The following is a 15244-nucleotide window of genomic DNA, read 5'->3' on the forward strand; positions in this document are numbered from 1 at the left end:
ATAGCCTTGGCTCTGTGATGCTTAGCCTTGACTGGCAACTCGACAGGATCTAGATCACGTGGCAAGGGCCTCTCAGTGAGGTCTAGATTAGGTTGGCCTGTGGGCATATCTGTGGAGGGTTATCTCGATCGAGTTAAGTAGAAACCAGCCTACTAGAAATAAGTTGGCATCGTCCCGTGCCTAGGCGGAGGATCCTGAGCTGTTTGAGGGCAAAGAGCTGAGCACAAGAACACATGCACTCTGTCTGCTCCTAGTGTGACCCACTGCTCCACCCTCTGCCTAGACGTCCCCGCAGCGACCCTGTACCCTGAAACTTGAAGCTAAAATAAAAACTTTCCTAAGTTGCTTTGGCAGAGTATTTTATCACAACAGGAAAGTAACTTAGACAGCTATGGGTGTTGGAACCCATTTGGGGACGACAGGAGCCAAGGAGGTTTAGTGAGGGGAATCTCCATCTGGTTGAAAACATAGAGGCTGGCTGCTAGCACACGGAGCGTGGCCTTAGGTGAAGTATCCTCAGTATTATCTGTACAGTGGGCAACAGCATCCAACACCAGTGGTGGGAATCTGTAAGTCGGGCTGTAGGTTAGGAACTCAAGATACGGAAATGAAACAAGGTAGAGACAGTGGATCTCTGACTCCATTTACTGTGTCTAAAACAGGTAAACCTGTAGAGACAAATATAGTGACTGGAGTTACTGCCTCCTGCTGAGAGTTTCTGTCATAAAGGGATTTAGAAATATGGTTGCCCCTTCCCTCTGAAAAAAGTATGACCCATAAAGGTATACAGGAAGATAATGTGTTTGTAGTATTTTTTGGTTGGTTTTGGCATGTGTGCATGGGGACGGGGGATGGTTAGAGGTGAACTCATTGTGAAGCTCTGGCCGGCCTGGAACTCCTGGAGACCCACCTGCCCTCTGCCTCCCGAATGCACGTACCACAATGCACTCTTCACAGTGCAGTGACTTCATAGTTTTTAGAGGTGAACTTTTCCATCTGTCTCAGGTATTTTGTCACAGTGACAGCTGAATAATATCCGGTCACAGGGAGGACTGCCTCCGGAGGGATGAACCTAGTCCAAGGGTCCCCTTGAAAGTTGTTTTAAAAAGAGCAAGCCTTGGCCCAGACTCCAGCATCAAGCCATGTGTAGCGGTATATATTTGTATTCACATTAGTATAGAGGGGGAAGTTATTGTCAATTACACAATGAGTTCCAGGTCAGCCTGAATTATGTGAGATTCTCCCTAAAACAAAACCAACAGAGCTTTAAAAACTGTGGCTGAGGGTAGCTTGGTTGGTAGAGCGCTTACCCTGCCCAGCATCATGCAATCTGAGTGTGGCGGTGTTACAACTGTCTCTAACTCCAGTTCCAGAGGACTCTACACCCCTTTCCAGCTTCCACAGGCACCAGGTACACGTGGTACACACACATGCAGGCAAAGCAATCATGCACATTAACATTAAAAAAAGATTAAAACAATAGGGCCAGCGAGAGTGCTGCCAGTTACTCACTGCCAAGTGTGGTAACTTGTGTTCGGTCTCAAGTACCCAAGTGGGAGAAGGGAAAACTAACATCACAAGTTAGTTCCATACGCTTGCTGTAATCATACAAAAATAAAAACAGCAAGGCTAGGAGTAGTGGCTCACACCTTAATTCTGGCCCTCAGGAAACACAGACAAGCAGCTGTCTTATGATTTCAGCCTGGTCTACATAGCAAGTTACAGGCCAGAGCCAGGGCTACATGTTGACAAAACAAACAAAATAACTCAGGTCATGGTGCATGCCTTTAATCCCAGCACTCAGAGGCAAAGGCAGGGTCATGTCTGAGTTCGAGGCCAGCTTGGTTTACAGGGCTACACAGAGAAACCTTGTATTGAAGAAACAAACAATAGCAAGACGCACATCCAGTGCCACCAGTCCATTGAGCCCGTTGTGGTCACAGCTAACCACTTTCCTGTTGGAACTGAGCCCACTCTACAGGAGGGAATTCATGTCTGATATTATAAACCTGATCAAAAACCAGTGGTTGGGTAGGTCTGAGGCCCTCATGGGAGAGCAATAGATATTTTGCAAAATAAACATGATACACCCATTTCATTGCCTTCTGACAGTCACGTTAATGACCGTAGAGCAGGGCCACTGTCAGCTGTTACCAAAGAAGCTTCTTTTTGTAGTGGGCGGTGATGCCTGCAGAGACTCATAACTGGTCAGAGTGTGGGGAAGAAACGACTTGAATGTTTAGCCTTAAAAGAAGTGTCTCTATCAGCCCTGTCCAAGGCTCAGGGAACGCAATGTCGTGGAAAACCAGACGAAATAGCGTGAGAGATGAAGGATGGAGTCTTAGAAGAACACAGTCTTCCGGCCACACATGGCTGCTGTACTCTTGGACTCATAGTAGCTGTGACCTGTGCAAGATCTGAACAAAATTTGGGCTTGTGAGCATCCTGTCGTGGGAGGGGTGGAGACTCAGGAGGCCTCACCGCTCCAGGAGGGCGAGACATTGTCTTTAGTTCTGTAGCCACTGGGAAGGTGCCCATGGCTTCCATAAATAACCTCTCGCATGCCCACCCTCCTGATTGAAACCAATATGAAACTCACAGAGTCACCAAGAGGAACAGCAAGAGTGGGAGGGAATAGAGAAGCTAAGGGGGGGGGGGGGGCTGGAGAGATGGCTCAGTGGTTAGAGCACTGACTGCTCTTCCAGAGGTCCTGAGTTCAAATCCCAGCAACCACAAGGTGGCTCACAACCATCTATAATGGGATCCAATGCCCTCTTCTGAATTTACAGTGTACTCATATATATAAGATAAATAAATATATCTTTAAAAAAAAAGAGAGAAGCTAATGGGTGAATATGACAAAAGGTACACGCATGAAAGTGCCATAATGAAGCACTTTATTATGTGTAATTAACATGTGCTGATGGAAGAACACGCACAAATACTCATGTACACATAATACACAAATACACAGTATACAGCAACACCCCCGTGTCATTTTCACAACTTATTGTGAGCCTACAATCATTTCAAAGCAAAAGTTTAAAATATATATATATATATATACGCATGTCTTATATGTGTATGTATGTATATATATACATACATACACATATAAGACATGCGTCTCCATTTTGTGGCTGCCCTGAGTGTCGTCTCATTCCTCAGGTCTGACTCAGCGATTCACTGGCCTCTTGTATGTAACACTTGGACCTTTCCAGGTGATAAACCTCGTTTGGCCTGCAGAGGGCTGGCATCTGTCCTCATTCATTGGAAGGACCAGGAACCAACTCTGTCTAGTTTCACTTTTGGTTTCCTGAAATTACAGAGGAGCCAGAAAGAGAGCTGTAACCAGCAGCACCCAGCAGCTCCAAGCCCTGTTTCCCTTGCTCTTCTGTGGGCACTGCAGCTTCTTCTCCAGCCCACGACTGAGAATGGATGAAGAGCTGTACTCGAGGCAGCTGTGAGTCTCAAGGTGGGATAACAAAGTCAGGTGGCCTCCAGACCTCTGGTCCCCAGCTGTCACCCTCCTTCTTCTTAACCACAGGTATGTACTGGGCTTGCCTGCTATGCAGAGGATCCGGGAAGCCAAAGTCTTGCTGTGTGGCCTGCAGGGCCTGGGAGCTGAGGTGGCCAAGAACCTGGTCCTTATGGGTGTGGGCAGCCTCACCCTGCATGATCCCCATCCCACCTGCTGGGCTGACTTGGCTGCTCAGGTAAGAGTTCTTGGGGGTCTCTATAATGCCTCCAAGAGCAGAGCCAAAGGGGAGTCTCTTTGATTAAGCTGCACTGAACTTTTCTTAGTTTTTCCTCTCAGAAGAGAGCTTGGGAAGGAGCAGGGCTGAGGCCTCTCAACCACAATTGGCCCAGCTTAATGAAGCTGTCCAGATCTCCGTCCACAGAGGCGACATCACTGAGGACCTAGTGCGGGGTTTTCAGGTGCTTACCCCAGTGCCATTTTGCATGCTAGCCTAGTACCTCCCTACTGTCCTTAATGGCAGAGAAAGTGATTCTGAGCCTGCTGATCATGGCGTCCATCTAGGTAGTGGTGCTGACTGACTCCAAGCTAGAGGACCAGCTGAATATGGGAGCCTTGTGCCATAAGAATAGAGTCTACTTCCTCATGGCTGAAACCCGGGGCCTTGTGGGGTAAGGAGACTCCCTATATACCCCACCACGTCACTGCCAACAATTGTTCCCAATGCTTTGCCCAGCCCTAAGCTTGGCCCTATCCTTACCCACTCATCCTCAAGCCTAGCCAAGGATCCTCTTAATTCTAGACTACAATCTCACCCTTGTTTCTCCACCTCGGTATGCAGATCTGCTCTAGTACACCCTACATGCCCAAATCAAAATCTCCACGTCTTTTCTATAATTTCTTTCCCTCTGGGCCTGTCCTAGTGTCCCCTACTCACAACTGATGAGCTTCCTCAGTAACTTCTGCCAACCATACTAGGCGGTTATTCTGTGATTTTGGTGAGGACTTCACTGTTGTGGACCCTACAGAGGTGGAGCCCACGTCAGCTGCCATCCAGGACATCTCTCAGGTGGGTGATAAGATGTAGAGGTTTCCCTGATGCCCAGAGAAAGGTGCCAGGGCTTGTGGAAGGTAGATACAGGCACTCTGAAGACAAGGCATCTTTCACTCAGGGCTCCCCCGGCATTGTCACTCTGAGAGGAGGCAGCAAAAGACCTTCCTTTTATGATGGGGACTTGGTGATGTTCTCAGACATTGAAGGCATGGTTGAACTCAACAGTCATTCTCCACAGCCTGTCCGTGTGCAGAGTAAGCTAACCTTACTCCAACCACTGCCTCAACTATGCGAAAACAACTTATATTTAGGGGGTGTCATAATTTATTAGGATGACTCTCTTGCAGAAGATGGATCCTTGGAGATTGGAGATACAACAACTTTCTCCCGTTACTTGAGGGGTGGGGTTGTCACTGAAGTCAAGAGACCCAAGACTGTGAAGCATGTGAGTACAAGTACATCTGTGGTGGGAGCACCTGGCTACCTGAAGGGGTGGGTGTGTCATGTCCTAGACCTGACCCTGGTCCCCTACAGAAGCCCCTGGACATAGCTCTGCTCCAGCCCTGCATGGTGGTCCAGAATACTCAGGAAATACAACGCGCTCACTGCCTACACCAGACCTTCCATGCACTGCACAAGTTCCAGCAACTTCATGGCCGGCTACCCAAGCCCTGGGATCCTGTGAGTGGCCCCACATCCTGAAATACACAGCCTCTGCCTCACTGGGTCTCACCTTTCAGATCTCACCTCAGTGGAGGCTGTGTCCATAGGCGACCAGGCCTATAGCCTGGAGGTGCCTGCTTGCTCCATCCTTGAGCCACCACAAGCAGGTCGGAGGCTGTGCTTAACGGAGGATGCCTTCAGTGCCTCTGGCTGGTACAGGTGGCACTTCCCAGCCTATGCCAGGCTTTCCCAACCAGGATTCTGCTGCTTCTGTGGAGCAGGGTCAATGGGTGCCTGAAGGCTTGGAGTGGGAGGTTAGAGTTCAAGCTGGGGCTACTAGGCCCACATGTGCTACACCTGAGTGCCGTCCCACAGGATGACGCAGAGACCGTGGTGTGGCTGGCCCAGGACCTAGAGCCACTAAAAGGGGCAAAAGAAGAGTCGCTGGATGAGGCTCTACTCCGGACAATTGCCCTGAGTAGTGCTGGTAGCTTAAGTCCCATGGCAGCCATTCTGGGAGGAGTGGCTGCCCAGGAAGTCCTGAAGGTAGGGACAGGGAGGAAAGGAAGGGATTGGGAAAGTGGGCAGGTCAGTGTATGTACCAGAGGACAGCCATACTGAGCAGCAGCCCCGGAGCATGTTACCAACCCAGCTGTAGCCCTCAAATGGGATCCAAGGGGAGAAGGAAATAGGAGGTGGCAGAGGCCCTCAGAGTGATGTACCCACCTCTAGGCAGTCTCCGGGAAGTTCATGCCCCTGGACCAGTGGCTGTACTTTGATGCCCTTGAATGTCTTCCAGAAGATGAGACGCTCCTGCCCAGTCCTGAGGACTGTCATCCAGTGAGAACTGGGGGTGAAAACCTTGTTCGAAATTAGAGTTAGAGGAGAACCCAGGGAAAAACGCCTCTGAGGTCCAGATTAAACAATACGGCATAGGCTGTCAGCCATCAACGGCCATTATCTGTGTCCCCTAGAGAAACTGCCGATACGACGGGCAAATTGCTGTGTTCGGGACTGGTTTTCAGGAGAAACTGAGCTACAAACACTACCTCTTGGTGAGCTGAGGGACGATCGTGGGGAAGTCTTTGGGAAATCCATGCTATGTGCTCTGGCTAAGATTCCTCCTGCCAGCAGGTAGGTGCTGGTGCCATTGGCTGTGAGATGCTCAAAGGTTTTGCCCTAGTGGGCCTGGGAGTTAGGGATAATGGCGGTGTGACAATTGCTGACATGGACCACGTAGAACGCTCCAACCTCAGCCGGCAGTTCCTCTTCAGGCCCAAGGACACTGGGGTGAGTGCTGGCCCCTCTTGTGTCCCTGCCCTTGTGTCTCAGGTTGCTGTCTCCTAAGGTGCCCATTTCCTCTCTTCCCAGAGGCCCAAGGCAGAGGTGGCTGCAGAGGCAGCCCATCGCCTAAACCCAGACCTGCAAGTGACTTCACATACCTGCCCTCTGGATCCCACCACAGAGGACATCTATGACGACGACTTCTTCTCCAGGGTGGACGGCGTTGTTGCTGCTTTGGACAGTTTCCAGGCCCGTGAGTCCCTCACTGAGAGCCAAGTCCCTTGCCCAAGGCTCTGGCAGCCTCACCCCATACCCTCTACCCTTTTGCCAGGGCACTATGTTGCTGCTCGATGCACCCACTATTTGAAACCACTGCTGGAGGCAGGCACCCAGGGAACCCGGGGGAGTGCTTCAGTGTTTGTGCCATATGTGACAGAAGTCTACAAAGGTCCTACCTCAGCCGAGGAAGCTCCCTACCCTGTGTGCACCCTGCGGCATTTTCCCAGCACTGTGGAGCACAGCCTGCAGGTAAGGATGTCGCACTCTTCTATCTCAAGCCACACCTGCAGATCTGTTCCTCGTCTAATACTTTACCATCCTTCCCTCCCACCCCACCTCCCAACCCCCGCCACAGTGGGCCCAGGACGAATTTGAGGGGCTCTTCAGACTATCCGCAGAGACCATCAACGACTACCAACAGTAAGGCCAACAATGGAAGTAGGTAGGAGTCCAGGACTCCAGGCACAGAGTTCAGCCTCAAACTTCCTCTTCCCTCTGCAGGACATGCACTTCCTCCCTGTTGGGCACCGATGGGACTGGAATATTGGCCTTACTGCAGCAAGTGATGGGCGTCCTAAGAACTCGGCCACAGACCTGGCAAGACTGTGTGGTGTGGGCTCTTGGCCACTGGCAACTGTGCTTCCGTGATAACATCGTGGAGCTGCTGAGAAAATTCCCATCTGATAAAGTAGGTAGTCAGATGCTGGGCAGCCGATGGCTCCAAGAGACCAGACAGCCTAATGGCCTTTATTTCCTCAGGTGCTTGAGGACGGAACTCTGTTCTGGTCAGGATCCAAAAAGTGCCCACATCCCTTGCAATTTGATCCCAACCAAGTGAGTGGAGTGGTCAGACCTGAGTACCCTAAGGGCAGACACCACCTCTGCATTGTGCTAAGATGCACAGATGCTAAAAGAGAGCCATTCTTGTGCAAATTCAAGTGTCTGTCCTCAAGAGAGGCAGGCATTCAAGCCGGTCCTCAAAAGGGCAGTGCGTCCCATCCCGTATACTCATGGTCCTTCTCTCTGCCTGGCTGTAGGACACGCATTTCCTCTATGTACTGGCAGCTGCCAACCTGTATGCACGGATGCATGGGCTGCCGGGCTCACAAAGTCAGACTGCACTCAGGGAACTGCTGACACTGACACTGCTGCAGGAGCCTGATTCCATGCCCCAGAACCTCTTCTCTGCTGAGTTTGGTGAGGTCCTGGTCTGGAACAGCTATTCTTGCCCCTTCCACCACTGGTCTCCAGCCTGTGCTTAAGGAAGGTGGCACCTAAAAGCCAGACAGTCAACTTACTTCCTTCTCTCCAGGCCTCTTTGGTTTTGTTTGTTCCTGTGCTCATTTAATTTACTTTGAGTGTATGAGTATTTTACCTACATGTATATCTATATACCATGGGTGTGCCTGGTGCCCACAGAAGCCAGAAGAGGGCACTGATCCCCTGAAACTGGAGTTACCGACAATTATGGGTTACCCTGTAAGCGCTGGGAATGGAACTAGAGTCCTTTACAAGAGCAACAAGTGCTTTTAACTGCTGAGCCATCTCTTCTCTGGCCCTCTTTCTTTGCTGCTTAGTTTATTTCCATCCTCTGGCCCCTCAGTGGGTCCTTTCTCTGCTGCCTCAAACACATCCCAGTTTTCTTAAGAGTCTGGATTTTTTTTTTTTCTTCTATTTTTCGGAGCTGAGGACTGAACCCAGGGCCTTGCGCTTACTAGGCAAGCGCTCTACCACTGAGCTAAATCCCCAACCCCCACATTCCAGTTTTCTTGAGAGACTTTCAGAATTTGAAAAAAAAAATTCTGAGCTGTGCCTAGCTATGGTCCCGGGTGAGGGCAGAGCCACATGGGTAACCACAGAGAAAGAGTGGGGGCAAGGAAATAAATGTCAGCCTCCACCAAGAGAGTCCTTGGTTAGATCAAGTGGCAGCGAATGGCAGGTTTGGCAGAGCCCAAGAATGGACACGAGGCTCTAGAGTACAGGAAATGAACTAAGGACTGATTCCATGGCCTGCTCCCTGACAGGCCAGGAACAGTTGAAGGAACTGCAGGAAACCCTGGATGACTGGAACAAGGGGCCTCCACTGAAGCCTGTGCTGTTTGGGAAGGTGGGGTCCCAAGATGGGAACTGGGCTCGGGGGAGGTGAGGAAGCAGGGTGGTTTGAAAACCTGGCTTTCCAACCATCAAGGCTGTGGAAGCAGCTCAGTCCCCTTGCACGTCGGTCACACTGTGTGGCAAAGGAGGGAGATGATGGATACCCTACCTGAAAACTGTACAGAGACCTGCCAGTGCCCTGCAGGTGGCCACGCTGAGGGATGCCATTGCAGTGTTGACACTCCTGTGATCTGGGTCTGGCAGGATGACAGCAGCAACTTCCACGAGGACTTTGTAGTAGCAGCGACAGACCTGCGCTGTCAGAACTATGGGATCCTGCCAGTTAACCGTGCTCGGGTAACTTCACCCTTCTGGGGCTCCGGCCTAGAAGTGAGAGCCAAATCTTGTCCCTGAACCTTGATCCCAGACCAAGTGCCCTGTCCTTGACAGATCAAGCAAACCATCGGCCGGATTATCCCAGCCATTGCCACCAGTACAGCAGTTGTGGCGGGCTTACTGGGCCTGGAGCTGTATAAGGTGGTAAGTGGGCCACGGCCCCTTGGCACCTTTCGGCACAGCTACCTGCACCTGGCTGAAAACCACTTCATACGCTCAGCACCTTCTGCCCCGGCCATGCAGTCGGTGAGCCTCTGATGCCCCTGTTCCCATTAGCCCTGAATTTTTCCTCTACTCACACTCTCTCTAGCTGTAGCAAACAAGTCCTCTCTCTAGCTGTGGGCTCTCTCTAGGCCCCAGACTATGGGGGAGTCCTCTGACTCCATCCAGCCCTTTTCCTGCTATGAAGTTAGGCTGGGACCTGTCAGACACAGGAAACAGCCATCAGCCATACCCCCCAACCCCCCTGCAGTTCAGGGTCTGAGGGAGCTGCAGCTTTAATTCATTAGTGGAGCCAGACGTCCCCCATGGCCCCCTCCTACTCCGTAACATCCTGGTGGGAAGGAGGAGGGAGGGGCAACCCTAGGCTCAGCCCCAGAAAGAATCCAGCTTCCCTCTGTAGAGCCATTCTGTTCACCTCAAGCCAAGTTAAAGGGCACCAGACTTGCTATCATGAGTGTGGGTCTCAGCCCAGTGGGATGTTTATACTATCACATATGAGTGCACCAGGGTCTGGGCATCCCTGGTATGGGAACACGGAGGGATCGAGCTTGCACATCTGTGTACCAGATGGAAGATCAAGGATCTTCCTCGATGTGAACATGTGCGTGTGGGCACATAATGTGGGGGCTGTTGGTTTTGTGTGTGTGTGCGGTTGTTCCTATGAAGGCAGGATGGCAATGCCTCCAATTGTGTGCCCAGGCCCTGCCCCAGTTGGCATTTCCCCGAGGCACAGGAAAGAGGACAGAAGAAATGCCCTCATCAGGAGAGAGGACAGAGGTCACCAGCTAGCCTAGGGTCCCTCTGGACAAGCACACAGAATGCTTTTGTGAGGTGCCCCACTGTTAACCAGCACAGAGACTGCCTTTGTCCACAGAATGGGGGTGGGTAAGAGTCCCCATCATGCCTCTAGCCTAGTCTCTGCTCGACCCCAGTATACTCTCTGATGGTTGGGAGGCCCCTTTGTGCCGGACTCTGGATGTCTGCTACATCATCTGTCCTCAGATATAGGCACCAAAACTTTTTTTTTTTTTTTTTTGGTTCTTTTTTTCGGAGCTGGGGGCCTAACCCAGGGCCTTGCGCTTCCTAGGCAAGCGCTCTACCACTGAGCTAAATCCCCAGCCCCGGCACCAAAACTTTTGACCTGGGAAGAAGACGGGACAAGAATAAAGGCTTCTCTAGACTGTATCCCTGTTAGTGGGGACCCTCTGAGTCAATAGAGTTCCATTGTTACTGAGCTCTTGGTTTCTGCATTCCCCAAACCCTATATGTAAGGACTGGGGAGCGGCATGAGCTGTGTCTCCCAGGTCCCAGCCTCCCCTTAGAAGAACAGGCAGCTTTATCGGAGAATACAGCCACACAGCTCCAGCTTCCTCAGGAAGCAGTCCCAGCCTCCCTCCCTCCTGCTGGCCCGTTCGATGGACGTCTGTTTCCCCATACAGGGCCCCATAGCTCCATTTCCTGTGCTGGCCCCAGCCTGGGCGAGGAGGGGGCTGAGACTCTGGGCCCAGATCCCACCTTCTACCCCCCACCCCTTGGCTGCAGCTTCCTGCCACTAGGGCAGCTCCTCTAGGAAAAGCTGCTAGTAACTGGGCCAGGGCTCGCAGGTTTGTGTGAGAACTCTCTAAATTCCCTCACCTCCATCCTGTAGTTCCATCACCTGGAATGGACCTGTTGGCACCGCCTGACGGTGCCTGCTGGGCAGCCTGAGAGGACACTGGAATCCCTGCTGGCCCATCTCCAGGTATGCCCTGTCTCCACTCCGTCCCTGGCCCAGCCTAGCCTTGCCCAGTGGGTATCTGATGTCTGTCTTCTAGGAAGAGCATGGACTGACGGTGAGGATGCTGCTGCATGACCAGGCTCTGCTCTATTCTTCAGGATGGCCATTTGAAAAGCAGGCTCAGCACTTGGGCCTCAGGTGAGCCAGGCTCTATCCAGTCCCTGGATGTTGAGGATGGGCGACAAGGTCTTTTTCTCAACCCCATTTTAGGCCCCTCACACCTTCTTGAGGCATTCTTCTACCAAATGGAGCCAACAAATGGGCCTGGGGGGTTGGGGGCGGAGCTAAGAGCCTGAGGAAGGGGACTTCGGTAGCTGTCTGCTTGGCCAGCCCCCTTGGCTCCCTGTACCCTGCCCAGCCCCCATCTCCCTTCACAGCCTACTCTCAAGGGACACACAGCTTCCTGCCTCTTGCCTGCCCCACCAGCTGCTCCTAAAATAGTTTCAGATGTTTCCTGCCTTGAGCCGCTCATGCTCCTGGTTGAGGCTCTTGAGGGCTCACCAGTGCCCTCTGGTCCACACTAGGTCCACACTCTGTCTGCCTCTGCTCACCTACAAAATCTCCCCAAACCCCTTCCCATACCAGGGTGACAGAACTAGTTCAGCAGGTGACCGGCCAGAAACCCAAGCCTGGGCTGAGAGTTCTGGTGTTTGAGCTGAGCTGTGAGGGTGAGGATGACGAAATGGCCTTCCCACCTCTGCATTATGAGCTGTGATGAGGTGGCCACCACGCCACCACTTGGCCATCACGAACTCTGCATACAATTCCTGCATCTTCAGCCCACAGCGGATACTTCAACAATAAAAGCTTGTTGAAGGAAGGCACAAGTGGAGTGGATGGTAGAGCAAACAAGGGTGATATGGGTAATATGATATGGGTGATATGGGAACCTGGGGAAGAGAGAGGGAAGGTTCTAGACTGGCCTGTCTTAGTTGTGCTTCACGGGGATGGGGACACTTCCTAAAGCCTCAGGAGTATGGAACCAGCAGTTTAGAAAAAAAACCAAAAAACTTTATTGTCTCTAGCTGGAGGGCAGGGTCAGAGGTAGCTGACATCATTGTAGATAATAGGTTGGCGGCTTCGACAGTTCATGAGGGCTGCAAATCGTGAAATGTCCGCAGGCAGGTCAGGTTCTGGGCGAGGTGGGCATGACAACCTCTTGCCTGCCATAGCTGTCCGTCGAGCCCTGGCCAACCTACGCCGTAGCTGCTCAGAGAGACCAAGCAGGAACTGGGGGGGTCGAGCACGGGCTCGGGGAACATCTCCATCACTTCCTTCACTGGTCGCTTCGGGCAACTCCATCCAATTGTGAACTAAATCAGCAAAACAGTTATCCCCTAGCACCAGGGGCTGCCGACTGCGGCCCCTGTTCAGCAGGGCTGCCGTCCAGTCCTCTGCTTCCAATCCCTGCCAGTGTTCCAGGCAAGCATCAGGGGTGGACTTGGGCCTTGGACGGTGGGCAGGAGGTATGTTGGTTACAGCTGCCCTACTGCGCACGGGGAGGTCACTCACTGAGAAACGCTGGCTATGAGGTGGACGTTCTGGGGGTGCCTGGCGCCGGGGTACAGACAGCTCTTCTTCTCGCCATGTACTGCCTGACACCTCTGAGAAGCCAGAGTCCCAATCTAGGGCATGTTCCCTAGGACACCCCAGCGGTGCACCCCTGTCTTCTGCTACCAAGCCTTCCTCCTCTTCCTCTTCTACACAGCAGACAGAGTCCTCTTCCAAAACATCGGAGGCCCTGAACCGGCGCTTGGGCTGTATATTTTGATCAGTTTTAGGTTTTGGTTGCAGTGGGCCAGGCATTGGAGGTGAGGCTGTGTCCCGAGCACACAACTGGAGAGAAAGATAGGGCAAATGTTGGACAGGGATTTCTTAGTCCCTGACCCCGTAGTGTCTAACCAAGCCAGCTCTGAGAAAGGAGGGTTCAGAAGGATTTGAAAATCCTCTGGGCAGCAAGGCAGAACTGTAAGCGCAGGGCCCACATGGGGGCACTGGCACTCGAGGCTCATGTGGCTCCCATCCACAGAGCTGGTGGCAGTCCGGCAGGCTGCAGCACGCAGGGCCGGGCAAGTCAGCACGCGCCACCAGGGCGGGCAGGCAGAGTGGAGGAAGGAGGTACAGGCCAGCCCATGGTAGGGGATGTCCACAGCAGCACAGCACTTCTTTAGGCCTTGGGTGCTCCCTGACGGTCCCCAAAAGAAACTTCTTTCCCCAACTCTCCTCCCCCGCCTCTCTGCGGCCGGCACGGCCAGCTGGGCGCCTGTTACCTGATGCCCAGAACAGTTCCCAACCGTCAGAAACCCGAAGCGGGCCATCTGGGCCATCTGTAGCGCACTACCCTGCCCCCATCCTGACTCTGATGGGCACCCGGAGTCCACCCCGTTGCCGTTTGTTGTTCCAGCCAGGCGGCAGCCACGCACTCCACACACATCTTCACAACCACACCCACTCTAAAGACTCACCAGTTCCCAGCGGAGCTGGCTCAGGAAACTGTCAAGCCGAGCGCTGTGCATGTTGGTGCTGGTGCTGAACACTCTCCAGGTCCGCCCGCTCACCGCCGATCACCCGCGGGAGCGGCGCAGAGTGGGCCGAGTCGGCCCGCTAGTGGCGTCCTCACCCTTGCCTTACTCCAAGGCTCCTTACTCCCTCAGTAGCTCCGGCCGCTGCCGCCCCAACATCTGGCAGCCGCGCCCCGCCCCGCCCCCGGTACCCTAGCCAATGGAGGCGGGGCGAGCTGAAGATGCCCTGCCCCTTTCAGCCCCGCCCTCCAGCCTAGCTCTGCTGGTGGAGCCTGGCTGTAGAAGCTCGTGAGCTCCGAGTGCAGCTCAGGACCCTTCACGTCTCAAAAACTTTAGCTAACCCTGCTGTAGCGCAGTTCCGTCACGACCCCCTCCAGCCCCCGTACGTTCATCCCGTGACCTCATCTTTTCAATTTGTCCCCTGGTGAAATAGCGGTTTCTTGTGCTGGGGCCCGATGCGACGCCCACGTTTGGACACTGCACCCTATCTTCCAATTGACAATATTGTGGCCCACTCGGGGTCTGTCCAGGCTGGCCTTGACTATCCCTGGAAATGATAGGACCGAGTTTCCTTCCGCCCGGTGAATACTCCGCGAAGAACCTTAAAACAGAGAGAGTAAGGGAAGGGCCATGGCTAACTGCCCTCCAGCATCCCTCTAGCCTGATCTGAGCCGAGATAGCCTGGACCGCCCTCTAGTGGGGATCGCGTCGCTATGGTCTGCATCCTCAATCTGCACCACTGACCTATAGGTTGTGTGCAGGAATGGAAAAGGAAAACTGCTCTTTGGCTCCAATGTTCAGAGTCTTTCCCCTGAGGCCACTCCACAATCAGAGGTACAGTCTAACTGGAGACAGACTGGATCTTTCCGCAGACAGCAAAATATAAGAGAATGAAGGCAATGAGTTCAGTTAAGAGATAGGACTCTTAAGGGGCTGGGGATTTAGCTCAGTGGTAGAGCGCTTACCTAGGAAGCGCAAGGCCCTGGGTTCGGTCCCCAGCTCCGGAAAAAAAAAAAAAAAAAAAAAAAAAAAAGAGATAGGACTCTTAAAAAGATATGACCTGGGTTGGGGATTTAGCTCAGTGGTAGAGCACTTGCCTAGCAAGCGCAAGGCCCTGGGTTCGGTCCCCAACTCAGAAAAAAAGAAAAAAAAAAAAGATATGACCTATCTTGGGTCAATTCATTTGAGTGCAGTGAGGAAGGGCATTTTAGGTGAAAGGGTTTGCCAATGTAAAGAATATCGAGGGACAAGGGTTAGGCAGACCAAACGAAAGGAAAACACGGATGTGTGTGATGAATGGGGCAGGGGTTTGTGGATGGAGAGAAGTCATCAAAACCAAGCCTCCAAGATTTATGAGAGTCTCTGGGTTTTATTTTTGGTGCTATAAAAAGCACGGAGCTTTTTTCAGTGAATGACCAGGGCTATTTTCTGCAAGATACAGTTGTTTTGGGAGAATAATCCTGCAACCAAAGGAG

At 52.5% G+C, this 15244-nt stretch overlaps 2 protein-coding genes across 7 annotated transcripts; one reads left to right on the top strand and one right to left on the bottom strand.

The window, feature by feature from the left end:
* The first annotated feature begins 3263 nt into the window (after positions 1-3263).
* On the top strand, positions 3264-12071 carry Uba7 (ubiquitin-like modifier activating enzyme 7). Of its 6 annotated transcripts, none has more exons than NM_001393920.1 (24): positions 3264-3463; positions 3548-3716; positions 3805-3939; positions 4043-4149; positions 4457-4547; positions 4651-4786; positions 4880-4977; positions 5067-5213; positions 5571-5741; positions 5928-6035; positions 6170-6250; positions 6327-6485; positions 6567-6732; positions 6811-7007; positions 7114-7178; positions 7260-7446; positions 7518-7592; positions 7796-7955; positions 8783-8865; positions 9117-9209; positions 9303-9494; positions 11119-11211; positions 11285-11385; positions 11833-12071. In NM_001393920.1, exons 1-24 carry the CDS (start codon positions 3435-3437, stop codon positions 11960-11962), a joined length of 2973 nt encoding a protein of 990 aa, NP_001380849.1. In that variant the 5' UTR covers positions 3264-3434; the 3' UTR covers positions 11963-12071. The 6 variants fall into 6 exon arrangements, with proteins under 6 accessions (NP_001380849.1, XP_006243803.1, XP_038937158.1 ...); XM_006243741.4 differs by having other exon boundaries at positions 3268-3463; positions 6330-6485; positions 11833-12067; XM_039081230.2 differs by lacking the exon at positions 5928-6035 and having other exon boundaries at positions 3268-3463; positions 11833-12067.
* Positions 12072-12236: 165 nt separating this feature from the next.
* On the bottom strand, positions 12237-13927 carry Inka1 (inka box actin regulator 1). The gene is made up of 2 exons (NM_001108187.1): positions 13713-13927; positions 12237-13083 (listed from the first exon to the last, which is right to left on the bottom strand). The coding sequence occupies exons 1-2, from the start codon at positions 13761-13763 to the stop codon at positions 12286-12288; spliced, it is 849 nt and encodes a 282-aa protein (NP_001101657.1). The 5' UTR covers positions 13764-13927; the 3' UTR covers positions 12237-12285.
* Positions 13928-15244: the final 1317 nt, after the last annotated feature.

The sequence above is a fragment of the Rattus norvegicus genome, chromosome 8 (genome assembly GCF_036323735.1).
Source record: "Rattus norvegicus strain BN/NHsdMcwi chromosome 8, GRCr8, whole genome shotgun sequence".
Taxonomy (NCBI): domain Eukaryota; kingdom Metazoa; phylum Chordata; class Mammalia; order Rodentia; family Muridae; genus Rattus; species Rattus norvegicus.